The sequence below is a fragment of the Mauremys mutica genome, unplaced genomic scaffold (assembly GCF_020497125.1).
Source record: "Mauremys mutica isolate MM-2020 ecotype Southern unplaced genomic scaffold, ASM2049712v1 Super-Scaffold_328, whole genome shotgun sequence".
Lineage (NCBI taxonomy): Eukaryota > Metazoa > Chordata > Testudines > Geoemydidae > Mauremys > Mauremys mutica.
In genome coordinates this window covers 195054-220808 of record NW_025423357.1, presented here as the reverse complement: position 1 = coordinate 220808, position 25755 = coordinate 195054, and the positions used below count along the sequence as shown (strand labels likewise).

The 25755-nt window shown below is 67.3% G+C and overlaps 2 protein-coding genes and 2 non-coding genes across 9 annotated transcripts; 2 read left to right on the top strand and 2 right to left on the bottom strand.

The window, feature by feature from the left end:
- Positions 1-1195: 1195 nt before the first annotated feature.
- LOC123361577 (2-acylglycerol O-acyltransferase 2-B-like) lies at positions 1196-5961 on the top strand. The gene is made up of 6 exons (XM_045001564.1): positions 1196-1331; positions 2422-2600; positions 2865-3069; positions 3647-3821; positions 4446-4645; positions 5332-5961. Exons 1-6 carry the CDS (start codon positions 1238-1240, stop codon positions 5484-5486), a joined length of 1008 nt encoding a protein of 335 aa, XP_044857499.1. The 5' UTR covers positions 1196-1237; the 3' UTR covers positions 5487-5961.
- Positions 5962-6648: 687 nt separating this feature from the next.
- On the top strand, positions 6649-19784 carry MOGAT3 (monoacylglycerol O-acyltransferase 3). 6 transcript variants are annotated; one of them, XM_045001578.1, is made up of 10 exons: positions 6649-6877; positions 9957-10044; positions 12314-12421; positions 13119-13189; positions 15982-16169; positions 17165-17333; positions 18444-18622; positions 18729-18853; positions 18915-18938; positions 19042-19155. In XM_045001578.1, exons 1-10 carry the CDS (start codon positions 6863-6865, stop codon positions 19125-19127), a joined length of 1053 nt encoding a protein of 350 aa, XP_044857513.1. In that variant the 5' UTR covers positions 6649-6862; the 3' UTR covers positions 19128-19155. The 6 variants fall into 6 exon arrangements, with proteins under 6 accessions (XP_044857513.1, XP_044857511.1, XP_044857510.1 ...); XM_045001581.1 differs by having other exon boundaries at positions 6650-6877; positions 15982-16186; positions 19042-19143; XM_045001576.1 differs by lacking the exon at positions 19042-19155 and adding an exon at positions 19325-19784 and having other exon boundaries at positions 18729-18999.
- Positions 19785-20982: 1198 nt separating this feature from the next.
- Positions 20983-21056, bottom strand: TRNAT-AGU. The gene has a single exon. It is a non-coding gene; the product is annotated as a tRNA-Thr (tRNA).
- Positions 21057-24772: 3716 nt separating this feature from the next.
- Positions 24773-24844, bottom strand: TRNAW-CCA. Its single transcript has one exon. It is a non-coding gene; the product is annotated as a tRNA-Trp (tRNA).
- Between the last annotated feature and the right edge of the window lie 911 nt (positions 24845-25755).

Sequence of the window (25755 nt, the reverse complement as noted above, 5' to 3'; positions counted from 1 at the left end):
GCAGGGGATGGGCCCGGCCATGGGGTACCGGGCTATGACCGTGGACTGGTCTCTGTACCCTGTTAGCCTGCTGCCGCCGCACCTGCCCTGCACCGATCCCGCCCCCTAGATACGGGTGTAACACAGGGGGGAAACCGAGGCAAGCACCCAGTACTCAGAGACAGCGTTAAGGACATTCCCGCTTGGGCACAGTGGGGTGTGTGTGTGGGGGGGGCGGTTTGGGAATAGGGATGTACCCGGAGGGGGGCGTCCGTGGGAGAGACGGCCGGGCTGAGAACGGCGCCTTGTGCAGGAGGGTCCTCACTCCTGGCGAGTTCATCCCACAGGCGCCACCGGCCCTCAGAGGCGGTTTCGTCTCCAGCCCAGATGAGCTTTCCCCCGATCACAGAAAGTTCCCTTGGGCCAGAGGAGCGGAGGCCCCAGCACCCAGTGAGGTTGGCCGGGACGCCCGGGCCCACCTGCCCCCCAGGGCGCGGCCGGGCCTTTGGGTTCGCTTCCCGCGGGCGGCCCTGGGCCCTGCTCTGGGCTGAGTTTCGGCCTCCAGCTTCTCCGGGGGGGGTTTGAATTCTGATCCCGGCCAGCCCGGGTCACGGCGGGTTCGATCAGCATCAGCCCCCGCTCCAGGGAAAATAGCGACTGGTCCCGGAGCCAGGACTGACCCACCCTCAGTGGCCCCAGCCCCACCCCACCCCTGCCCTGCCCTCGGGCATCGTTCGGGTGGGAACCAGTCTGGTCACTCAGGGCGGGGCCGCCTGGGGGGGCGGGGTCAGTTCAGGGGGTGCAGGGGGTGGGGTCAGTTCAGGGGGGTGGGGCCTGTGCAGGGAGGGGCGGGGTCAGTGCAGAGGGGAGGGGGCGGTACAGGGGGTGGGGAGGGGCATGGTCGGTGCAAGGGGCGGGGTCAGTTCAGGGGGTGGAGCCTGCGCAGGGAGGGGCGGGGGTCGGTGCAGGGGGCGGGGTCAGTTCAGGAGGCGGGGCCAGCGCAGGGAGGGGCGGGGCCAATGCAGAGGGGAGGGTCCGGTGCAGGTGGGAGAGGGGCCCTTCAGGAGGGGTCGATGCAGGGGGCGGGGTCAGTGCAAGGGGCGGGGTCAGTTCAGGGGGCGGGGCCGGTGGAAGGGGCGGGGTCAATGCAGGGGGCGTGGCCGGTGCAATGGGATAAATGCCCCAGGCTGGCCCCCCGCTCCCACCCTCCCCACGCCGCTCCCAGCCCGGTCCCGCTGCCGGCCCGCCCGGCCCGGCCATGCCGATCCGCTTCGCCCCGCTGCGCCTCCCGCTGCGGCGCCGGCTGCAGACCGCCGCGGTCCTGCAATGGGTCTTCTCCTTCCTGGCGCTGGGTGAGGGGGTCCGGGGGGGTCCCTCTGGGGGGGGGCTCTGCAGGGGGGTGGGGTCCCCTCTAAACCTCAGCTCCCCCTTCCCGGACGCCTGGGTCCCTTCTCCTCTGGAGTGGGGATGGAGCCCCCCCGCAGGCTAGTGACCCGGGTATGGGGGGGCGCTAGGTATTGAAATGCTGGGAGTCGAGTTCCCCCCCCCCCACCATACCGACTGGGGGTGTCTCCGAAGCAGGCTCTCTGCTTGGAGTTCTGTGGGGGGCGGGGGTGTTAACAGGTGCGGGGGGTGGGGGCAGGTGGGTGCTGAGATATGCCCCCCCCACCCACTGCAAAGCGCCCCCTACCTGATGGGGGGGGGGAGGGGTCCCTGCTGCTGTTCTCCGCGCTTGTGGGGCTGCAGCGAGAGGGAGGGGGGGGGGGGAGAGGCGCCCCCTACCCCACACCCACCCCTGTGGCCGGTATGTTCCTGTCTCGGGGCCAGTTCGGGAGGGGGCATTTGTTTGGGGGCGGGGGGGAAGTAAGCCCCAGTTGTGGGGGGGGCAGTGGGGCAGCGGGTGTCTCCGTGGTTGGAGGAGTGGGGGCATTGGAGAGGGGGTGGCAGGCAGGGGCTGGAGGAGAGGGGGCATCAGGCTGGGCACAGATCCGGGGGGCGGGGGGCTGGTGCATTGGGGGCAGATCCGGGGGGCGGGGGGCTGGTGCATTGGGGAACTATGGCGGGGTACATGGGGGATGCATGGGGTGGAGCAGCCTGGAGTTGGCGGTGCATGGAGGGCAGCAGCCCTGGGGGGGAGTGGGGCTGGTGCAATGGGGGGTGGGTGCAATGGGGGGGCTGCAGGGGGGAGCAGCCCCATGGTGAGGGGTTGGATGCATGTGGGGTGGGTACATGGGGAGAGCAGCCCCGGGGGGGAGTGGGGCTGGTGCAATGGGGGGTGGGTGCATGGGGGGGTGCCTGGGGGGGCAGCCCCACGGTGGGGGAGTTGGGTGCCTGGGGGGGCAGCCCCACGGTGGGGGGTTGGGTGCATGGGGGGAGCGGCCCCACGGTGGGGGGCTGGGTGCGTGGGGGGGCTGGTCCCTAACTCCCCCCTGCCCCCCCCAGCCCAGTGCTGCCTGGCACTGTTCCTGCTGGCGCTGCTGGGGGAGCTCTGGCTGCCCGCCCTGCTCTACGCCGCCTGGCTCTACCTGGACCGGGAGACCCCGGCCCGCGGGGGGCGCCGCTCGCCCTGGGTGCGCCGCTGGGCCGTCTGGAGGCACTTCCGCGACTACTTCCCCATCACGGTGAGACCCCGGGCTGCCCCCCCCGGTGGCCCTTGGGTGGGGGGGCTGCCCCCCTGGGCCCTGTATCGTGTCCCCCCCGGTGGCCCTTGGGTGGGGGACCTGGGCCCCATATTGCATCCCCCCAGTGGTCCTTGGGGAGGGGGAGCTGCTGCATCCTGGGGGTCCCCCTACCCTGCGGTGTCTTGGCAGCCCCGGTTTCCCCTGCCCCACTCCTGCTGCCCCGTGTGGGGTGGGCCCCCGCTCAGCCCTCCCCTCTCTCCGCAGCTGGTGAAGACGGCGCCCCTGGACCCCTCCCGCAATTACCTCTTCGGGTTCCACCCCCACGGGGTGCTGGTGGCCGGCGCCTTCGGGAACTTCTGCACCGAGGCCACCGGGTTCGGGGAGCTGTTCCCGGGGCTCACCCCCCACCTGCTCATGCTGCCCTTCTGGTTCCGCCTGCCCCTCTTCCGCGACTACATCATGAGCGGGGGTGAGCGCGCCCGGACGCCTGGGTTCTCTCCGGGGGTGGGGGTGGGGGCTGGTGGGTCAGAGCAGGGGGGGCTGGGAGTCAGGACTCCTGGGTTCTCTCCCTGGCTCTGGGAGGGGAGTGGGGGCTCGTGGGTTAGAGCAGGGGGGGGGGGCTGGGAGCCAGAACTCCTGGGTTCTCCCCCCGGCTCTGGGAGGGGAGTGGGGGCTGGTGGGTTAGAGCACGGGGGGCTGGGAGCCAGGACGCCTGGGTTCTCTCGCTGGCTCTGGGAGGGGAGTGGGCTCCAGTTGTGGAGTGGGGTAGCTAGGACTCCTGGGTTCTCTCCCTGGCTCTAGGAGGGGAGTGGGGTCTAGTTGGGATTGGGAGGGGGGTAGCCAGGACTCCTGGGTTCTCTCGCTGGCTCTGGGAGGGGAGTGGGGGCTGGTGGGTTGGAGCAGGGAGTGGGCTAGGAGCCAGGACTCCTGGGTTCTCTCCCCAGCTCTGGGAGGGGAGTGGGGTCTAGATGGGGGGTGGGGGGTAGCCAGGACTCCTGGGTTCTCAGCCCAGGCAGCGCGGTGACTGTCCTGTTCTCTCGCCCCAGGTCTGGTCTCCTCGGACAAGGCCAGCATCTCCTATCTCCTGGGCCAGGAGGGCGGGGGGCAGGTGGCTGTGATCGCAGTGGGGGGCCCCCCTGAGTCGCTGGAAGCCCGGCCCGGGGCACTGACCCTCCAGATCCTCAGCCGCAAGGGGTTCATCAAGGCAGCCCTGCAGCATGGGTGGGTGAGCTGGGGGCGGTGGGGGGAATGGCTGGGGGGGTGGCGGTGGAAGGGAGCTGGAATGGCTCAGGTTGGGGGGGCACTCCTGGGGGGGGGAAATGAAATTGGCACTTGTGTGGGATTATGGTTGGGGTGGGCTGGGGATTTTGGGAGGCTTGGGGGGTTACCAAGTGGAGGAGAGTGCAGCAGAGAAGGATTTGGGGGCAGGTGGGGCTGCGGGAATCTTGAGGGCTGGATGTGGAGGGGAGGTGGGGGGGGCTGGGGGAGCAGGGTGGAGAGGGGGGTGTCAGGAGGGGCACAGATCTGGGGGGGGTGGAACTACGGGGCAGTGGCTGGAGGAGTGGGGGGCGTTGGAGAGGGGGGCATAGGGCAGGGGACAAACCAGGGGGGGCAGAGGCTGGAGGGGGCGTCAGGCTGGGCACAGATCTGGGGGCATTGGAGAGGGGGCATCGGGCAGGGCACAGATTGGGGGTGCAGTGGCTGGAGGAGGGGTACATGATGGAGCAGGGGTGTCTGGGGGAGGCGTCCCGAGCAAGGCAGCAGGGGGTGCAAGGGAGCCCAGGACATGGGGGGTGGGGGCCGCGGGCCCGGGAGGCCGCCCCTGACCCGCCCCTCTCCCCGCAGCGCCGCCCTGGTGCCCGTGTTCTCCTTCGGGGAGAACGAGCTGTTCCACCAGGTGCCGAACCCCCGGGGCTCGCTGGTGCGGGCCGTCCAGGAGCGGCTGCAGAAGCTCATGGGCCTGGCGCTGCCCCTGTTCCACGCCCGCGGCGTCTTCCAGTACAGCTTCGGCCTGCTGCCCTTCCGCCGCCCCATCCACACCGTGGGTGAGCCGGGCCGGGGGGGAGCCCGGACGCCGGGGTTCTCCCCGCGCTGGGAGGGGAGTGGGGGCTGGGAGCCTGGACGCCTGGGTTCTCTCCCTGGCTCTGGGAGGGGAGTGGGGGCTGGTGGGTTAGAGCAGGGGGGGCTGGGAGCCAGGATGCCTGGGTTCTCTCCCTGGCTCTGGGAGGGGAGTGGGGGCTGGTGGGTTAGAGCAGGGGGGCTGGGAGCCAGGACTCCTGGGTTCTCCCCGGCTCTGGGAGGGGAGTGGGGGCTGGTGGGTTAGAGCAGGGGGGGCTGGGAGCCAGGACTCCTGGATTCTCTCCCCAGCTCTGGGACGGCGGGGGGGCTGGGAGCCAGGACTCCTGGGTTCTCTCCCTGCAGCAGGTTTGGGGTGCTGAAGTTGACCCATCCTGTGCTGAACAGCCGTAGCGGGGAGCTGTGTGCCGGAGGGGGGCGGTGGTGGGGACAGGGAGCAGGAAGAGACCCCAGCTGGGCTGTGGGGGGAGCTGGCGGCTGGGGGGGTGTCTGTCTGCAGCGCCTGGTGGGACGGGGGCGTTGCCAGCTGTTCTCTGACCCAGTCCCCCCATGCCCGCCCTGGGGGATCAGGGCTATTGCCCCATACAGAGCCAGGCTTTAACGGCACGTCTCTGGGCTGGGGGGGATCTGCCGCTAACCCCGTCTCCTCCCTCAGTGGGGGCGCCCATCCCGGTGCCCCGGACGCCCTGCCCGTCCCGCCAGGCCGTCGACCGGCTCCACGCCACCTACCTGGAGCGGCTCATCGCGCTCTTCGAGGAGCACAAGACCAAGTACGGGGTCCCCCCGGAGAAGCACCTCAACCTCATCTAGGGGCGCTGCCCCCCAGCGCCTGCCGCCGCGCGCCGGGGCCCTGATGTGGGGGTGGGGAGCAGGGGGGGGGGCTGCTCTGCTGGGGGGGGCAGTTCTTATGGGTTCTCCCCGTGGGGAGCCCTCGGGGGCTCATTTTGCTTCCCCCTACAGGGGGAACTGGGAGGAACCCCAACCCCCACTTTTGCCCCAGGGTCTGGCTGCCCATCAGCAGGGGTGTGGGGGGTGCTGCCAGCCTGGCTCTGAGTCAGGGGGTGTGTGGGGGGGGGCAGAGACTGCCCTTTCCCCTGCACCTCCCCCACTCCCGCCCCCCGGTTTTGCCTCACTGCAATAGGGGTTGTGCAACGGTGGCTGTGGGTCCCAGGGCTGTCTGGGCAGCATCTGCCCCCCCGGCCTGCTGCCAGCCCCCCCCCCAGTTACTGGGCCAGACTGTAACTCCAGCCCCACGGGGCCTGCAATAAACCACCTTCCTGTGCAATCGGCTGGTGTGCTGTGTGGGGGGAAGGGCGGCGCTGGGGGGTGGCACCAGGGCAATGGGGCAGGGTTTGTGTAGGGAGGGGAGCGCTGCCCCCACCCTGCCTCAGGTCACACAGCAGCTTAGGGGCAGAGCCTTGGGGGGGGGGGAGAACCCAGGAGTCCTGCCTCCCAGCCCCCCCCCCTGCTCTAACCACCAGCCCCTGCTCCCCTCCCAGAGCTGGGGAGAGAACCCAGGAGTCCTGAGTGAAGGGCCAGCCCCTTGCCCTGAGGCACTCAAAGGCGGTGGGGGCTGGATGGGCCCAGGGCCTCGGCCCCAGAGCAGGAGCGGGTTAAACATTTATCTTTCTGCAAACTCGGCCCAGGGCTGGGCAAAGGGCACACGCAGACAGGCCGGGCATTGAGAAACCGAGGCAGCGTGGCACTGGGGCTGGGGACACCAGCTTGGGAGCCAGGACTCCTGGGTTCGCTCCCTGGCTCTGGGAGGGGAGTGGGGGCTGGTGGGTTAGAGCAGGGGGGCTGGGAGCCAGGACTCCTGGGTTTGCTCCCTGGCTCTGGGAGGGGAGTGGGGGTTGGTGGGTTAGAGCAGGGGGGCTGGGAGCCAGGACTCCTGGGTTCTCTCCCTGGCTCTGGGAGGGGAGTGGGGGCTGGTGGGTTAGAGCACGGGGGGCTGGGAGCCAGGACGCCTGGGTTCTCTCGCTGGCTCTGGGAGGGGAGTGGGGGCTGGTGGGTTAGAGCAGGGGGGCTGGGAGCCCGGACTCCTGGGTTCCCTTCTAACCCCCTATGTTCTAACTGCATTACATCCTCTTCCTTACGAACACGAGCTCCCCACCTCAGTGAGCCCCACGGTCCGTCTTGCCCTGTGTCCTGTGTCTGATGCCAGTTGGTCCCACGACTCCAGGGGGATGGCAGAGAACAGGGTAAGGGGGGGGGTCCCCTCGGTGTCTTGTCCCGGCAAAGGACACCCGGCATGGGGAGCTGCCCTCCAGGCACTGATCGTGCTGGGGTTTGACCTCTGTCCCCCAGCAGGGAGTCCCACAGGTTAGGTGTGTGGCCAACCACGGCTTCCTTTGGTTTGTGTTAAACTCACCGGTGGGCGCCGCCGGATCAGGCGTGATGGGAAGGAGGAACCGCCAGGCCTGGTGTTACAGCCCTGTGTTGTATCTCGCCCCCTGAGTGGTCTCTTCCCCCAGCCAGCTGCCCCGGGTCCTTCTAGTCACTGCGCGGCTGGGAGCCGGTCCCTGGTCCTTGCCCTTTCCCCAGCCCGCTCCCTGCTGTCCAGGAGGGGATACCCGGAGCGGGACACCACGTCCCAGGCGGCTGCCACCCCCCAGGGCTTTATGGTACCAGCAGGGAAATCATCGGCCGAGGGGCCCGTCGACCCTGGCGTCCTGGCTGGCTCGAAGGGGGACGTGCGCCTCCTAGTGGCTGATGCCAGAAACACCAGCTGCTCTGCAAAATATCCAGCTGGGCAGGGGGGGCTGCACTGCCACCCATGGGTGCTGCTCCTGTCTGAGGCTGGGTGGGAGAGCTGGAGTGCCCCCTGCAGCCGGGCTAGGGGCTGTGTAAGGGGGTGCAGGGCCCCCCTGGGGTGGGGGTGCAGTGGGTCAAGGAGGGGCCTGGACTCTGCCCCCATCATCCCCCACCCAGCTCTACCCCTCGGATCGGGGGTGGGGGTGTCTCCTTGGGCCGAGTGATGGCAGCTGGTGGCAGCTTGTTAAACACTGAGGAAAATGAGGTGCAGATGCGGGAAGGGAAGTGCCGAAATCTAGCAGGAGTCCTGGCTCCCAGCCCCCCTGCTCTAACCACCAGCCCCCACTCCCCTCCCAGAGCCAGGGAGAGAACCCAGGAGTCCTGGCTCCCAGCCCCCCCAGCTCTAACCACCACCCCCACTCCCCTCCCAGAGCCAGGGAGAGAACCCAGGAGTCCTGGCTCCCAGCCCCCCCAGCTCTAACCACCACCCCCACTCCCCTCCCAGAGCCAGGGAGAGAACCCAGGAGTCCTGGATTCCAGCTCTAACCACCAGCCCCCACTCCCCTCCGAGAGCTGGGGAGAGAACCCAGGAGTCCTGGCTTCCAGCCCCCCCAACTCTAACCACCAGCCCCCACTCCCCTCCCAGAGCTGGGGAGAGAACCCAGGAGTCCTGGCTTCCAGCCCCTCAGCTCTAACCACCAGCCCCCACTCCCCTCCCAGAGCTGGGGAGAGAACCCAGGAGTCCTGGCTCCCAGCCCACCCCCCTGCTCTAACCTACCAGCCCCCACTCCCTTCTGGGAGCCCGGGAGAGAACCCAGGAGTCCTGGCTTCCAGCCCCCCCAGCTCTAACCACCAGCCCCCACTCCCTTCCGGGAGCCCGGGAGCGAACCCAGGAGTCCTGGCTCCCAGCCCCCCCAGCTCTAACCACCAGCCCTCACTCCCCTCCCAGAGCCGGGGAGAGAACCCAGGAGTCCTGGCTCCCAGCCCCCCACCCTGCTCTAACCTACCAGCCCCCACTCCCTTCTGGGAGCCCGGGAGCGAACCCAGGAGTCCTGGCTCCCAGCCCCCCACCCTGCTCTAACCTACCAGCCCCCACTCCCTTCCGGGAGCCCGGTAGCGAACCCAGGAGTCCTGGCTCCCAGCCCCCCTGCTCTAATCTACCAGCCCCCACTCCCCTCCCAGAGCCGGGGAGAGAACCCAGGAGTCCTGGCTCCCAGCCCCCCTGCTCTAACCCACCAGCCCCCACTCCCCTCCCAGAGCTGGGGAGAGAACCCAGGAGTCCTGACTCCCAGCCCCCACTGCTCTAACCCACCAGCCCCCACTCCCCTCCCGGAGCCGGGGAGAGAACCCAGGAGTCCTGGCTCCCAGCCCCCCCTGCTCTAACCCACCAGCCCCCACTCCCCTCCCAGAGCTGGGGAGAGAACCCAGGAGTCCTGGCTCCCAGCCCCCCCTGCTCTAACCTACCAGCCCCCACTCCCTTCCGGGAGCCCGGGAGCGAACCCAGGAGTCCTGGCTCCCAGCACCCCCTGCTCTAACCACCAGCCCCCACTCCCTTCCGGGAGCCCGGGAGCGAACCCAGACGTCTGATCCGCGCCAGGCGCTGGCTCTGAGTCCCTGCTCCCCCCCCCCGCCCCCGCTTATCTCCTGCCCCGCCGGAGTCTCACGTCGCTCCTGGGGCCAAAGTGCGTCGTCGTGAGTGGGACGTGGATCCGGAGCGGGGAGCAGGCCCCCCAGGCGTGGAGTTGGTGGTGAGAGCCCCCTGCTGCTGGGGGGCAGGGGCCAGGCTCGGGGGGAGGGGGGTTGGGAGGGCAGGGGCTGGGTGAATCTGGGGGGGGGTGTCAGTTCCTCTCCCCTCCACAGGGCGTGGTGGGAGCCAGAACTCCTGGGTCCTACCCATCCCCCCACCCCCAGAGCTTGGTCAGCCCACCCGTCTCCCACACCTCCGCGTGTGTGTCTCCCTTCTCCCTCCTTCCCCCGGGGCTCACGTGTCCTCATGCCCTGGGGGCGTGTTTGTAGGGTAAACAGCCCCCGTGCCCTGTCTCAGAGCCAGGACCGTATAACCAGCCCTGTGCCCCACCCCAGAGGTGGGCGCATCTCAGCGCCGGGCGAGGGGTCCCTGGGTCACCGGCCGCCCCGCCCCAGAGGTGGCTGCATCTCGGCGCCGGGCTAGGGGTCCCCGTGTAACCGGCCGCCCCGCCCCAGAGGTGGCTGCATCTCAGCACCGGGTGAGGGGTCCCCGGGTAACCGGCCACCCCGCCCCAGAGGTGGCTGCATCTCAGCGCCGGGCGAGGGGTCCCTGGGTAACTGGCCGCCCCGCCCCAGAGGTGGCTGCATCTCAGCACCGGGCGAGGGGTCCCCGGGTAACCGTCCGCCCCGCCCCAGAGGTGGCCACATCTCGGCGCCGGGCAAGTGGTCACTGCATAACCAGCTCCCCCACCCCGCAGGTGGCTGCATTTCAGGGCTGGGCGAGGGGTCCCTGGGTGAAGAGCTGCCCAGCCGGGCCCAGACTCTGTTCTCTCCTCCCAGGCTCCCCCCAGCAGGATGACGGGCGCCCTGAAGAAGCACCTTGAGCTGCTGAGCGTGTTTCAGTGGGTTATGACCTTCCTCTTCTTCGGTAAGTGAGGCCCAGAGGGGCAGGGGGCCGGGGGACGGGGGGCTGACTCCTGCAATGAGGGAGGTGGGTGCTGCCAGATAGGCTGTCACAAAATCCCCCGGCAAGGAGTTCCGCAGGTTAACGAAGCGCCGCCTCCTGTTTGTATTAACCCTGCTGCCTGTTAATGGCGTCGGGCGACCCCTGGGGCCTTGTGTTGTGTGAAGGGGTAAATAACACTTCCCTGTTCGCTTCCCACACCCCCGCCCTGGTTTATAGCCCTCAATCGGATCTCCCCGAGGCGTCTCTGTTCCAAGCTGACCAGCCCCCGTCGTCTTAGTCTGCCCTCGTACGGGAGCCGTTCTGTCGTACTTAACGTGCTGCACGGGCTCTTTTCAGGGGGAAAACACCACATTTATCAGTAACACAGGTATTCGTTAACACTGCGTCATATGCAGATGAGATATGTGTCACACTCACCCACTCGCACACACAAGCACGCTCCCGTCTTCGTGTTACCAACTAGCTGCTGCCCCTAGCTGCACTGGCCGAGGTGAGTTAGATGGGGGAGGGGTGGAGCCGGGCTTCTGCCGATCCGGATCGATGCTCCATGTGGACACGACGAGCCCCGGGGTCCTGAGCAAGACACCTCACATTTATAGCAGCTCCCCCGTTCTGCAAATCTCCACCAGCTCCGAAATCTGTGTCTGTTGGGCCTTTGTGCTGCTTCCTTCTGGGGGCTGGCCCAGTGCTGCACAGAGGGTGTTTCCCAAAGCAGGTGCTGGCTCCTAACCCCCCCCCCCCCAGGGAGGCCGTCAGTGTGTCTGCGCTTTAACGAGCCACTTGACACGTTTTAGTGTCCTTGGGTCGGGCTCCCAGCCCCTCCCCAAGGGGTGCGGCTGTCTGGAGGTGCTGCCTTCCCCCCTTGCTCATTCAACAGGGCAATTGATTAAGGGAAGAACTTATTCTACTGGGAAAACGACATTTTCCTGCTACTTTAACTCTCCTTAGGGGCTCTAACATTATCCCAGGGCTGAGCACAAAGTGATCGCGACGTTTTCCTACACAGGGCTCTGATACAAAGTTATATGAAAATAGCTTAATACCGGGATTTCTGTCCCCTGGGTCACCGGTGCTGCCTTTCTCTGAACCTTTGACAGTCCCACTAGATCCTTTCTGCGATGGGGCGCCCCATCTGCACACAGTGTTCCAGGTGTGGGCGTCCCATGGATTTACAGAGAGGCAACGGGATATTTTCTGTCTGATTCTCTCTCCCGTCCCTAATGATTCCCAACTTTCTGGTCGCTTTCCCGGCTGCGGCTGCACATTGAGCGGGTGTTTGCAGAGAACTCTCCACAGTGACTCCAAGATCTCTCTTGAGCGGTAGCAGCTCATTCAGCCCCATCACTGCACAGGTCGAGTTGGGATGATGGTTTCCAACGTGCATCACTTTGCATTGATCGACCCTGAATTTCACCTGCCAGGTTGTTCCCCCATCACCCAGTTCTGTGAGGCCCTTTGCAGCTCGTCCCAGGCTGCCGGGGACGTAACTCTCCGGAGCAGTTTTGTATCATCTGCAGATGTTGCCACCTCACTCTTCACCCTTTATCCAGATGGTTGATGACTCTGCGGCATAGGACGGGGCCCAGCACAGACCCCTGGGGGGGGGCACCACGATGTCCCTCTCTCCACGCTGAAAACTGCCCATTTGTTCCTCCCCTTTGTTTCCTGTCTGTTACCCAGGTTCTGATCCAGGAGGGGACCTCCCCTCCTGTCCCGTCCCAGCTGACTTTGCCTACGAGCCTTTGGGGAGGGGGCTGGGCAAAGTCTTTCTGGGAATCTGAGTCCACTGGGTCCCCCTTGGCCACGTGCCTGTTGACCCCTCCAGGAATTCTAGTAGATTGGTGAGGTGCGATTTCCCTTTACTAAAACCAGGGGGACTCTTCCCCAACAAGTCCTGCTCATCTCCCTGGCTGACAATTCTGGTCTTTACTGGAGTTTCAGCCGGTTTGCCCGGTACCCAAGTCAGGCTCACTGGCCTGTGATTGCCGGCATCACCTCTGGAGCCTGTTTAAAGATCGGCGTCACACTAGCCGTCCTCCAGGCATCCGGTCCAGCCGCTGAGTTAGGTGACAGGCGACACACTCTGCCGTTTCCCGAGTTCCTGCAGATCTGGGGTGACCTCGGCTGGGCCTGGCGACGGGTCGCTGGGTAATGGATCCATTTGCTCTACAATCTCCTCGTGGGACACCCCAGTGTGGGGCCGGCCCTCAGCGCTGTCCTCCCCCCACAGGTGCCTTCTTCACGTCCCTGCTGTTCTATCTGCTCTTCACCCGCCTCTGGGCCGTCTCCGTGCTGTACTTTGTGTGGTGGGTGCTCGACCGCGACACCCCAGAGAGAGGTGAGTGTCCCTGCCCCCCGACCCCGTTCCCCCCACCCCTGCTGGAGCCAGCCAGCCCCTGCCCCATTCCCCGCCCCTCAGAGCCGGCCAGTCCCTGCCCCATTCCCCGCCCCCCAGAGCTGGCCAGTCCCCGCCCTGGGGCCGGGGGGGAGCCGGCGCCCCCCAGAGGGGACAGGCCCCTGCCCCATTCCCTGCCCCCCTGAGCCAGCCAGTCCCTGCCCTGGGGCCGGGTGGGAGCCGGCGCCCCCCAGAGGGGACAGGCCCCTGCCCCATTCCCGGCCCCCCTGAGCCAGCCAGTCCCCGCCCCATTCCCCGCCCCTCAGAGCCGGCCAGTCCCTGCCCCATTCCCCACCCCCCGGAGCCAGCCAGTCCCTGCCCCATTCCCCGCCCCCCAGAGCCGGCCAGTCCCTGCCCCATTCCCTGCCCCCCAGAGCTGGCCAGTCCCCGCCCTGGGGCCGGGGGGGAGCCGGCGCCCCCCAGAGGGGACAGGCCCCTGCCCCATTCCCTGCCCCCCTGAGCCAACCAGTCCCCGCCCTGGGGCCGGGGGGGAGCCGGCGCCCCCCAGAGGGGACAGGCCCCTGCCCCATTCCCCGCCCCCCTGAGCCAGCCAGTCCCCGCCCTGGGGCCGGGGGGAGCCGGCGCCCCCCAGAGGGGACAAGCTCCATTTCCCCCCCCTGCCCCATCTCTCTCCCTGCAGGCGGCCGACGCTCAGACTGGATGCGACGCTGGCGAGTCTGGCAGCATTTGACTGATTATTACCCCGTCAAGGTAATGGAGGGGGGTCTTAGGGGGGCGAGGAATGGGGCAGGGGGGTGGGGGCTTTGGGGGGCGGTGGAGGTAGGAAGGGGGGGTTGGGGGCCGGGACAGGGTGGGTATGTTGGGGGGGGGTCGCACCAGACCCTGAATATTCAATCCCCCCCCCCCACGACTGCCTGTCTGTCCGACCCTCCCCCGCCCCTACCGGCTCGTGTCCGTCTGTCCAAATTGTCCGTCTCTCTCCCCACCCATTTCCTGCTCCCGGGGGCTGCCCCCTGCCCCCCCGCCCCACACGCCAACTGCTCCATGAGCCCCGGCTCCCACAGTGACCCCTCAGCACCCCCCTTTTATCCCCTCCAGCCCCCAGGCTGAGTCCAGTGCCCCCTCTGCCCCACAATGACCCCCGGCCCCTTCCAGACCCCCACGTCCCTCGCTGACCTCTGCTCTGCCCCACAATGACCCCCGGCCCCTTCCAGACCCCCACGTCCCCCTGTGACCTCTGCCGCCGCCCCCAACCCCTGCCCCACAATGAACCCGGCCCCTTCCAGACCCCCACGTCCCTCGCTGACCTCTCCTGCTGCCCCCAAACTCTGCCCCACAATGACCCCCGGCCCCTTCCATACCCCCATGTCCCCCTCTGACCTCTGCTCTGCCCCACAATGACCCCTGGCCCCTTCCAGAGCCCCACGTCCCCCTGTGACCTCTGCCGCCGCCCCCAACCTCTGCCCCACAATGACCCCGGCCCCTTCCAGACCCCCACGTCCCTCGCTGACCTCTCCTGCTGCCCCCAAACTCTGCCCCACAATGACCCCCGGCCCCTTCCAGACCCCCACATCCCTCTCTGACCTCTTCTGCTGCCCCCAAACTCTGCCCCACAATGACCCCCGGCCCCTTCCAGACCCCCACATCCCTCTCTGACCTCTTCTGCTGCCCCCAACCTCTGCCCCACAATGACCCCGGCCCCTTCCAGACCCCCACGTCCCTCGCTGACCTCTGCCGCCGCCCCCAACCTCTGCCCCACAATGACCCCTGGTCCCTTCCAGACCCCCACCTCCCTCGCTGACCTCTGCTGCTGCCCCCAACCTCTGCCCCACAATGACCCCCGGCCCCTTCCAGACCCCCACATCCCGCTCTGACCTCTGCCACCGCCCCCAACCCCTGCCCCACAATGACCCCCGGCCCCTTCCAGACCCCCACGTCCCGCTCTGACCTCTGCTGCTGCCCCCAACCTCTGCCCCACAATGACCCCTGGCCCCTTCCAGACCCCCACATCCCGCTCTGACCTCTGCCCCCGCCCCCTACCGCTGCCCCACAATGACCCCTGGCCCCTTCCAGACCCCCACGTCCCGCTCTGACCTCTGCCACCGCCCCCAACCCCTGCCCCACAATGACCCCCGGCCCCTTCCAGACCCCCACGTCCCGCTCTGACCTCTGCTGCTGCCCCCAACCTCTGCCCCACAATGACCCCTGGCCCCTTCCAGACCCCCACATCCCGCTCTGACCTCTGCTGCCGCCCCCAACCTCTGCCCCACAATGACCCCTGGTCCCTTCCAGACCCCCACGTCCTGCTCTGACCTCTGCTCTGCCCCCAACCTCTGCCCCGCAATGACCCCCGGCCCCTTCCAGACCCCCACGTCCCCCTCTGACCTCTGCTCTGCCCCACAATGACCCCTGGCCCCTTCCAGACCCCCACGTCCCCCTGTGACCTCTGCCGCCGCCCCCAACCTCTGCCCCACACTTACCCCGCCCCCTTCCAGACCCCCTCGTCCCTCGCTGACCTCTCCTGCTGCCCCAAAACTCTGCCCCCCAATGACCCCCGGCCCCTTCCAGACCCCCACATCCCTCTCTGACCTCTTCTGCTGCCCCCAACCTCTGCCCCACAATGACCCCGGCCCCTTCCAGACCCCCACGTCCCTCGCTGACCTCTGCCGCCGCCCCCAACCTCTGCCCCACAATGACCCCCGGCCCCTTCCAGACCCCCACATCCCGCTCTGACCTCTGCCACCGCCCCAACCCCTGCCCCACAATGACCCCCGGCCCCTTCCAGACCCCCACGTCCCCCTCTGACCTCAGCCGCCACCCCCAACCTCTGCCCCGCAATGACCCCTGGCCCCTTCCAGACCCCCACGTCCCGCTCTGACCTCTGCCACCGCCCCCAACCCCTGCCCCACAATGACCCCCGGCCCCTTCCAGACCCCCACGTCCCCCTCTGACCTCAGCCGCCACCCCCAACCTCTGCCCCGCAATGACCCCTGGCCCCTTCCAGACCCCCACGTCCCGCTCTGACCTCTGCCGCCGCCCCCAACCTCTGCCCCACAATGACCCCCGGCCCCTTCCAGACCCCCACGTCCCGCTCTGACCTCTGCCGCTGCCCCCAACCTCTGCCCCACAATGACCACCGGCCCCTTCCAGACCCCCACATCCCGCTCTGACCTCTGCCGCCGCCCCCAACCTCTGCCCCACAATGACCCCTGATCCCTTCCAGACCCCCACGTCCCTCGCTGACCTCTGCCGCCGCCCCCAACCTCTGCCCCACAATGACCCCCGGCCCCTTCCAGACCCCCACGTCCCGCTCTGACCTCTGCTGCTGCCCCCAACCTCTGCCCCACAATGACCCCCGGCCCCTTCCAGACCCCCACGTCCCTCTCTGACCTCTGCTGCTGCCCCCAACCTCTGCCCCACAATGACCCCTGGTCCCTTCCAGACCCCCACGTCCCGCTCTGACCTCTGCCCCACAATGACCCCCGGCCCCTTCCAGATCCCCACGTCCCTCGCTGACCGTTCCCCCCCTCTGCCCCCCGCAGCTGGTGAAGACGGCGGCGCTGCCCCCCGACCGGAGCTACGTGCTGGGCTCCCACCCCCACGGCATCATGTGCGCGGGGGCCGCGGCCGCCTTCTGCACCGAGGGCCCCGGCTTCTCCCGGCTCTTCCCCGGCCTGCGGCCCAGCCTGGCGCTGCTGGCGGGGCTCTTCCGGCTGCCCCTCTACCGCGAGTACATGATGGGCTTCGGTGAGGGGCCTCGGCGGGGGGGGGCTCTGGGGGGCAGGGACACCCCCACCCGGGCGTGGGGGGCACAGCGACACGCCCCTCCCCCGGGGCAGCAGGGATGGGGGGCACAGACACCCCCACCCCAGGACATGGGGGGCTCTGGGTGGGGGGGCAGCAGAGAGGGGAGCACAGAGACACTCCCCTCCCCTGGGACATGGGGGGCTCTGTGGGGGGAGGGACACCCCCACCTGGGCATGGGGGGCTCTGGGCAGGGGGGGCAGCAGGGATGGGGGGCACAGAGACACTCCCCTCCCCCTGGGACATGGGGGGCTCTGTGGGGGGAGGGACACCCCCACCCGGGCATGGGGGGCTCTGGGCGGGGGGGGGCAGCAGGGGTCGGGGGCACAGACACCCCCACCCCAGGACATGGGGGGCTCTGGGTGGGGGGGGCAGCAGAGAGGGGAGCACAGAGACACTCCCCTCCCCCTGGGACATGGGGGGCTCTGTGGGGGGAGGGACACCCCCACCTGGGCATGGGGGGCTCTGGGCAGGGGGGGCAGCAGGGATGGGGGGCACAGAGACACTCCCCTCCCCTGGGACATGGGAGGCTCTGTGGAGGGGGGCATCCCCCCCTCCCTGGCCATGGGCTATAGGGTGTGTGTGTGTGTGGGGGGGCTCCCATCCCTATAGGGGGTCTCTCTTCCGGGCTCTGCCTCTCCCAGCTATAAGAAGTTTCTTTGGGGGTCACCCCTTGCACATACCCCTGTGCCCCCCTCCCAGGGACGCCCCCCATGTGCAGGGTCCTCCCCTGCCTCACGGGGGGCTGATGCTTCCCCCCCCCCTTTGGCTCCCCATGCTCTGGGAGGGGATAATTGTCCCCTGGGGTGGACCTGGGGGAGCTGCCGGCTTGTTCCCTGGGTGTTTGACCCTGGGGTGGGGGGAGGTTGCTGCTTCAGCCGCCCCCCCCAGCTCACTATCCCCCCCCCCCCCCCCCCGCAGGGATGTGCCCCGTGAGCCGCCCCAGCCTGGATTTCCTGCTCGCCCGGCCCGGCAACGCGGTGGTGATCGTGGTGGGGGGCGCGGCCGAGTCGCTGGACTGCGCCCCCGGGCAGCACCGTGTCACCCTGCGACGCCGCACCGGCTTCGTGCGCCTGGCGCTGCAGCACGGGTGGGTACCGGCAGGGGGGTGGGCGGGCAGGCTGGAGCATTGGGTGTGGGAGCTGGGGCATGGGGCGGGTGCTGGGTGGGTCCTGGTTGGGCACCCTGAGATACGGGGCTGGTGCATTGGGGGTGCGTGGGGCAGGCACCAGGCCGGTGCATTGCGGGGGGGGGGCACTGGGGTGCTGAGCTGGGGCACAGGGCAGGTGCTGCGTTCCTGGGGGGCATGCTGGGGTGGGCACCAGGCCAGTGCATTGGGTGGGGGGCACTGGGGGAGCATGCTGGGGCACGGGGTGGTGCTGCATTGCTGGGGGCACGCTGGGGCGGGTGCTGCATTGCTGGGGGGCACGCTGGGGCGGGCACCAGGCCGGTGCATTGGCTGGGTGCCATGTGATTGCATGGATGGGGTGCTGCATTGCTGGGGGGCATGCTGGGGCGGGTGCTGCATTGCTGGGGGGCACGCTGGGGCGGGCACCAGGCCGGTGCATTGCGGGGGGCAGTGGGGCTGGTGCCACATTGCTGGGGGGCACTGGGGCGGGTGCCGCATTGCTGGGGGGCACACTGGGGCAGGCATTGCTGGGGGGCACTGGGGCGGGTGCTGCGTTGCCGGGGTGGGTACCACGTTGCTGGGGGGCACGCTGGGGCGGGCACCAGGCCGGTGCATTGCGGGGGGGCACTGGGGCAGGTGCCGCATTGCTGGGGGGCACACTGGGGCAGGCACCAGGCCGGTGCATTGTGGGGGGCACTGGGGCAGGCATTGCTGGGGGGCAGTGGGGCGGGTGCCGCGTTGCTGGGGGGCACTCTGGGGCGGGCACCAGGCCGGTGCATTGCGGGGGGGTACTGGGGCGGGTGCCGCATTGCTGGGGGGCACACTGGGGCGGGCACCAGGCCGGTGCATTGCGGGGAGGCACTGGGGCGGGTGCCGCGTTGCTGGGGGTGCACACTGGGGCAGGCATTGCTGGGGGGCACTGGGGCGGGTGCCGCGTTGCTGGGGGGCACACTGGGGCAGGCATTGCTGGGGGGCACTGGGGCGGGTGCCGCGTTGCTGAGGGTGCACTGTGTGGGGTGCAGGCCAGTGCTGTTCCCCGGCTCTAACCCCCCCCCCCCCATCTCGTGGCAGGGCCGCCCTGGTTCCCGTCTATTCCTTCGGGGAGAACGAGGTTTTCCGGCAGCTCGTCTTCCCGTCGGGCAGCCGGCTCCGGCACCTGCAGCTCCGCTTCAAGGACCTGACGGGCTTCGCGCCCTGCCTGTTCTGGGGGCGCGGGCCGCTGCCCTGCCCCTCGCCCATCACCGTCGTGGGTGAGGAGACCGGGGAGGGGGCGGCCCCGGGCCCTGGGCCGGGATGGGGGACCCCAGCCCCCTGCTAACCCCCCTCCTCTCTCTCTCTCTCTCTCTCTCTCCACAGTGGGGAGCCCCATCCCGGTGCCGCGCCGCCCCCTTCCCACCCGCGCCGAGGTCGCTCACTACCACGAGCTGTACGTGGAGCAGCTTCGCCAGCTCTTCGACCGCCACAAAGTCAGCTGTGGGGTGCCGGCCTCCTGCCGGCTCAGCGTGGTGTAGGGACCCCCAGCCGGACCCCTGGGCCGGCTCCCCGGCCTCCTGCCGGCTCAGCGTGGTGTAGGGACCCCCAGCCGGACCCCTGGGCCGGCTCCCCGGCCTCCTGCCGGCTCAGCGTGGTGTAGACACCCCCAGCCGGACCCCTGGGCTGGCTCAGCGTGGTGTAGGGACCCCCAGCCGGACCCCTGGGCCTCCTGCCAGGCCCCTGCCCCCCCCCCAGGCCTCCTGCTGGCTCAGCGTGGTGTAGACACCCCCAGCCGGACCCCTGGGCCTCCTGCCAGGCCCCAGCCCCCCCCCCAGGCCTCCTGCTGGCTCTGTGTGGTGTAGACACCCCCAGCCGGACCCCTGGGCTGGCTCAGCGTGGTGTAGACACCCCCAGCCGGACCCCTGGGCCTCCTGCCAGGCCCCTGCCCCCCCCCCCAGGCCTCCTGCTGGCTCTGTGTGGTGTAGACACCCCCAGCCGGACCCCTGGGCCGGCTCCCCGGCCTCCTGCCGGCTCAGCGTGGTGTAGGGACCCCCAGCCGGACCCCTGGGCCGGCTCCCCGGCCTCCTGCCGGCTCAGCGTGGTGTAGACACCCCCAGCCGGACCCCTGGGCCGGCTCCCCGGCCTCCTGCCGGCTCAGCGTGGTGTAGGGACCCCCGGCCGGACCCCTGGGCCTCCTGCCAGGCCCCTGCCCCCCACCACCAGGCCTCCTGCCGGCTCAGTGTGGTGTAGACACCCCCAGCCGGACCCCTGTGCCGGCTCCCCGGCCTCCTGCCGGCTCAGCGTGGTGTAGGGACCCCCAGCCGGACCCCTGGGCCGGCTCCCCGGCCTCCTGCCGGCTCAGCGTGGTGTAGACACCCCCAGCCGGACCCCTGGGCCGGCTCCCCGGCCTCCTGCCGGCTCAGCGTGGTGTAGGGACCCCCAGCCGGACCCCTGGGCCGGCTCCCCGGCCTCCTGCCGGCTCCGTGTGGTGTTAGGGACCCTTCTCGCTACACCCCCCTGCCCGTTGAGCATCAGCGGGGGACCCCCCCCTGCACCCAGCCCACAGGGTCCTGCCCGTTCGGCCTCGTCTCGGGGGTCCTGCGCCCCCTCCCCACGCAGGCCCCTCCCCCTGTCCGGCCGGCTCGGGGTCACCTGGCTCGCGCTGCACCCCCGGGGCGGGGCCCCCACCCTGTCCCGCTGCTGCCAGCCCTGCGGCCGCCCCCACCCCCGGGGGGGGGAGCCGGTTCCTGCCCTCATTAAAAGCTCTGAGAGTTTGTTTTGCACCTCCAGGGATGTTTATGCCTCCGCAGCCCCAGGGATGCAAACCAGCCCCCCCCCCCAACTCCCTCCCCTCCAGACCCCCCAGCTGAGATATGGGCCCTGCCCTGCCCTGCCCCCAGGTCAGGCTGGGATGAAGGATTTGGGAGTGACAAAGCGGGGGGGGGGGAGAGGAGCCCGCGGGGGGGGGGGATTCCTGTGCGCACAAACACCAGCTCCTCCCCGAAAGGGGCTGGCCTGGGCCGGGCGGGGGGGAGGGCGGCTGCTGCTCTGTGACTCATGGAAATTTCCAGCCCTGGGAAAGTGGGACGGGGGGGGGGGCTGTGTCAGGGGAGATGAGGTGCTTGCGGGGGGGCACCCTCTCTCACTCCTGTCCACCTCACGAGGCACCGGACGCCTGGGTCCCTTCCCCCTTCATGCATCCGGCTCCCGCCCCCCATGCACCGGACGCCTGGGTCCCTTCCCCCTTCATACCCTAGATTCTCCCGCCTCCACTTCACCGGACGCCTGGGTCCCTTCTCCCTTCATGCACCGGGCTCCTGCCCCCCCACGCACCGGACACCGGACGCCTGGGTCCCTCTCCCTCCATGCACCGGGCTCCTGCCCCCACCCCCCACGCCTGGGTCCCTCTCCCTCCATGCACCGGGCTCCTGCCCCCCCACGCACCGGACGCCTGGGTCCCTCCCCCTTCATGCACCGGGCTCCCACCCCCCTGCGTGCGCTCGCGACAGGGGTTTTGCTTTGCAGCTACCTGGCCTCCGGGATTCCTTGCCGCAGCAAAAGGGCGCGGGTGGAGGCTGTGATTTTGGGGGGGGACTCCCCCCCGCCCAGGAAAAGGGAGCGCCCCTCCCCCCGCCGCAGGCACCGCTGGGATTCGAACCCAGGATCTCCTGTTTACTAGACAGGCGCTTTAACCAACTAAGCCACGGCGCCGGGTTGCTGGGCTGGGCGGCGGGCGCACCAGCTGCCTGCTGGCTAGGGGGGGGTGGAATAAGTGTGTGTGGGGGGGCAGCTCTCTCTGGCTCTCCGTCCCCCCAAACCTCATGGTCCTGCCGTGTTGAATTGGGAGTCAATCCGGATTGACACCCCTCCCCCTGGAAACACCAGCTGCGGCCTTGCTCCGGATCACACCCCCACCCCCCGCCCTCTGCACCACGTGTGGAGGAGGCCTGGCTCGGGGGAGGAGTTATGGGGTGGGGATGGCGGGTGGGCCGAACCCAGCCCCCTGTCCCTGTCTGGGACCCCTGAGGCCGGCAGTGTTTACATGTGGCTGGCAGGAAGTGGGGGGGGGGGGCTTGGCGCTGGGCGGATCAGCCTGTGTGTGTTGCCCTTGGAAGATCACACACACACACACACACACCCCGTCCCCTCAGGGCCCCCGGGCTTTGAATGGGGCATTTGTCTGAGCCCAGGGCGGGGCTGGGCCCAGGAATCCCACTTCTGGCACCAGCAGTCCCCTGCTTCCCTGGCAGCTCCGCTAATGACTCTGTTGCTGGGTCATTAGGACGCGGGGACAAAACACTCATTAAGGGGCCGCACATGCCTGGCCTGGTGATGCCAGAGGGGGCCCCGCTGGGGCTGGGCGCGTGATGGGGGAGGCAGAGATAAGGGAGGGCAGTGGGGGGTAGGACCCCACACACACACAACAGGAGACTGGGGGTGTGGGGGATGGGTAGGACTGCCACTGAGTCCTATGTGTTGTGTTGTTGCGTTTCACAGCCCCGATGTGTGTAGTGCATTGCTGGGCCCTAGGGGCACTGCATTGTGTTGTGCTGTGGGGCGTTGTGTTGCATTTCACAGTCCCCATCTGTTGTGCGTTGCACTGTCCTGGGGCATTGCATCGTGTTGTGCATTTCACAGACACAGTGGGTGGTGCATTCAACGCCATCGCACAGTATCTTGGTACGCAACACACCAGACTATACCGCAATTCACAGCAACACAACAGCCTGCTATTGTACTCTAGAGTGTTGTCTTGTATGTCACAATATTGTGCTGTGGTACGCTGTATCGCAGTGTGTGGGGGAGCCAAAGGGCGTCATGTGAGATGGTGTGTTGAATGATATTGCAGTGTGTTGTGTTGCAGTGTGTACAGCATTTTGTGTGTGTTTGGGAGGAGAGGGGAGTCGTGCTGTGGAGCGTTGGACTGTGTTGGACTTTTGCATTGAGTAGGACACTGGTATGTGTGTGTGTGCTGGATTGTGTTGCAATGTGTAGGGCATTGTGTTGTAGTGTTGCAGTATGTGTGTGTTGGATTAAGTTGCAGAATGTTGGCCACTGTTGTGTTGCAGTGTTTGTGTTGCAATGTGTAGGACACTGTTGTGTTGGACTGTGCTGCAGTGTGTGCATGTGTTCTGTTGTAGTATGTAGGGCAGTGTATTGCAGTGTGTGTGTTGGAGTGTGTGTTGTGTTGCAATATTTACATCAGTGTGTGTTGTGTTGCAGTGTGTGTTGCAGCCTGTGTTGTGTAGCAGTATGTCGGACAGTCTGTAAGATGGTGTGTTGCAGTGTGTGTTGTACTGTAGCATGTTGGACAGTGTGTTGTGTAGCAGTGTGTAGGATGGTGTGTTGTGTTGCAGTGTGTGTTGTGTAGCATTATTTAGGTCAGTGTGTTGCAGTGTGTAGGATGATGTGTTGTGTTGCAGTGTGTAGGATGGGGTGTTGCAGTGTGTGTTGTGTTGCAGTGTGTAGGACGGGATGTAGCAGAGTGTTGTGTTGTGTAGCAGTGGGCAGGACAGGGTGTTGCAGTGTATAGGGGTATTGCATGTGTAGGATGGGGTGTCGTGTTGCAGTGTGTGTTGTGTAGCAGTGTACAGGATGGGGTGTTGCAGTGTGTGTTGTGTAGCAGCGCACAGGACGGGGTGTTGCAGTGTGTGTTGTGTTGCAGCATGTGTTGTGTAGCAGTGCACAGGACGGGGTGCTGCAGTGTATAGGGGTATTGCATGTGCAGGACGGGGTGTTGTGTTGCAGTGTAGCCTGTAGGACGGGGTGTTGTGCAGCAGTGTACAGGATGGGGTGTTGCAGTGTGTGTTGTGTTGCAGTGTATAGGGGTATTGCATGCGCAGGACCGGGTGTTGTGTAGCAGTGTACAGGATGGGGTGTTGCAGTGTGTGTTGTGTTGCAGTGTATAGGGGTATTGCATGTGGAGGACCGGGTGTTGTGTTGCAGTGTACAGGATGGGGTGTTGCAGTGTGTGTTATGTAGCAGTGCACAGGACGGGGTGCTGCAGTGTATAGGGGTATTGCATGTGGAGGACCGGGTGTTGTGTTGCAGTGTACAGGATGGGGTGTTGCAGTGTGTGTTATGTAGCAGTGCACAGGACGGGGTGCTGCAGTGTATAGGGGTATTGCATGTGCAGGACGGGGTGTTGTGCAGCAGTGTACAGGATGGGGTGTTGCAGTGTGTGTTGTGTTGCAGTGTATAGGGGTATTGCATGTGGAGGACCGGGTGTTGTGTTGCAGTGTACAGGATGGGGTGTTGCAGTGTGTGTTATGTAGCAGTGCACAGGACGGGGTGCTGCAGTGTATAGGGGTATTGCATGTGGAGGACCGGGTGTTGTGTTGCAGTGTACAGGATGGGGTGTTGCAGTGTGTGTTATGTAGCAGTGCACAGGACGGGGTGCTGCAGTGTATAGGGGTATTGCATGTGCAGGACGGGGTGTTGTGCAGCAGTGTACAGGATGGGGTGTTGCAGTGTGTGTTGTGTTGCAGCATGTGTTGTGTAGCAGTGCACAGGACGGGGTGCTGCAGTGTATAGGGGTATTGCATGTGCAGGACGGGGTGTTGTGTTGCAGTGTAGCCTGTAGGACCGGGTGTTGTGCAGCAGTGTACAGGATGGGGTGTTGCAGTGTATAGGGGTATTGCATGTGGAGGACCGGGTGTTGTGTTGCAGTGTACAGGATGGGGTGTTGCAGTGTGTGTTGTGTAGCAGTGCACAGGACGGGGTGCTGCAGTGTATAGGGGTATTGCATGTGCAGGACGGGGTGTTGTGTTGCAGTGTAGCCTGTAGGACGGGGTGTTGTGCAGCAGTGTACAGGATGGGGTGTTGCAGTGTGTGTTGTGCTGCAGTGTACAGGACGGGGTGCTGCAGTGTATAGGGGTATTGCATGTGCAGGACGGGGTGTTGTGTTGCAGTGTAGCCTGTAGGACGGGGTGTTGTGCAGCAGTGCACAGGATGGGGTGTTGCAGTGTATAGGGGTATTGCATGTGCAGGACGGGGTGTTGTGTTGCAGTGTAGCCTGTAGGACGGGGTGTTGTGCAGCAGTGTACAGGATGGGGTGTTGCAGTGTGTGTTGTGTAGCAGTGTACAGGACGGGGTGTTGCAGTGTATAGGGGTATTGCATGTGCAGGACGGGGTGTTGTGTTGCAGTGTAGCCTGTAGGACGGGGTGTTGTGCAGCAGTGTACAGGATGGGGTGTTGCAGTGTGTGTTGTGTTGCAGTGTATAGGGGTATTGCATGCGCAGGACCGGGTGTTGTGTTGCAGTGTAGCCTGTAGGACGGGGTGTTGTGTAGCAGTGCACAGGACGGGGTGTTGCAGTGCACAGGGGTATTGCATGCGCAGGACCGGGTGTTGTGCAGCAGCGCACAGGACCGGGTGCCCGGAGGGACGGGGGGTCCCGGGGCCCCCCACAAAAAGCGCGGCCCGCCCGTGACCCCGACGTGATTCGAACACGCACCCTTCTGATCTGGAGTCAGACGCGCTACCGTTGCGCCACGAGGTCAGCTGGGGCTGAGACCGGAGCCGAGGCTAGTCCAGGCTCCTCCGCCCCTTCCCGGGCAGGCGGGGGCGGGGCCTGGCGGGGGGCGGGGCGGGGGCATGTTGGGGAGGAAGGGGGCTATAGGGGAGGGGCAGGGGGTTATGGGGCAGGAAGGTTATGGAGGAAGGGGAAGGGGAGAGGCAGGGGGTTATGGGGCAGGAAGGTTATGGAGGAAGGGGAAGGGGAGAGGCAGGGGGTTATGGGGCAGGGAGGTTATGGGGGAAAGGGGTTTACGGGTGGATGCTATGGAGGGGTCCATGGGGCCCATCTCCCCCAGGTGTGTGGGGGTGGGCAGGGAGGATGCTGTGACGGGGGGGTGCAGAGAGATTGAGGTGTGGGGGGGGTGTAACCCTGTGCTATGGGGGGGTCCATGGGCCCAGCCCCCCAGGTGTGTGGGGGTGGGCAGGGAGGATGCTGTGACGGGGGGGTGCAGAGAGATTGAGGTGTGGGGGGGGTGTAACCCTGTGCTATGGGGGGGTCCATGGGGCCCAGCCCCCCAGGTGTGTGGGGGTGGGCAGGGAGGATGCTGTGACGGGGGGTGCAGAGAGATTGAGGTGCGGGGGGGGGTGTAACCCTGTGCTATGGGGGGTCCATGGGGCCCAGCCCCCCAGGTGTGTGGGGGTGGGCAGGGAGGATGCTGTGACGGGGGGTGCAGAGAGATTGAGGTGCGGGGGGGGGTGTAACCCTGTGCTATGGGGGGGTCCATGGGGCCCAGCCCCCCAGGTGTGTGGGGGTGGGCCGGATGCAGGCTCCCTCCCCCCCCCCCACCTCTCAGGTCACTTTCTCCCGCTAGTGACGCACAGGCGCGGGGGGCGGGGGGGGGGGATTAGCCGGGCTCATGTGATGCCAGCGCCCCCCCCACCGCGCCCCCTCCA

What these genes read in the sequence shown, in the direction of transcription:
- LOC123361577 (XM_045001564.1), top strand. Translation starts at nt 1,238, where the DNA reads ATGCCGATCCGCTTCGCCCCGCTGCGCCTCCCGCTGCGGCGCCGGCTG. An exon ending in CGACTACATCATGAGCGGGG is followed by an intron (nt 3,070 to 3,646) that starts GTGAGCGCGCCC and finishes CTCTCGCCCCAG; the next exon opens with GTCTGGTCTCCTCGGACAAG. An exon ending in CCGCCCCATCCACACCGTGG is followed by an intron (nt 4,646 to 5,331) that starts GTGAGCCGGGCC and finishes CTCCTCCCTCAG; the next exon opens with TGGGGGCGCCCATCCCGGTG.
- MOGAT3 (XM_045001576.1), top strand. An exon ending in CCGCGACACCCCAGAGAGAG is followed by an intron (nt 12,422 to 13,118) that starts GTGAGTGTCCCT and finishes CTCTCCCTGCAG; the next exon opens with GCGGCCGACGCTCAGACTGG. An exon ending in CGGCTGCCCCTCTACCGCGA is followed by an intron (nt 16,170 to 17,164) that starts GTACATGATGGG and finishes CCCCCCCCGCAG; the next exon opens with GGATGTGCCCCGTGAGCCGC.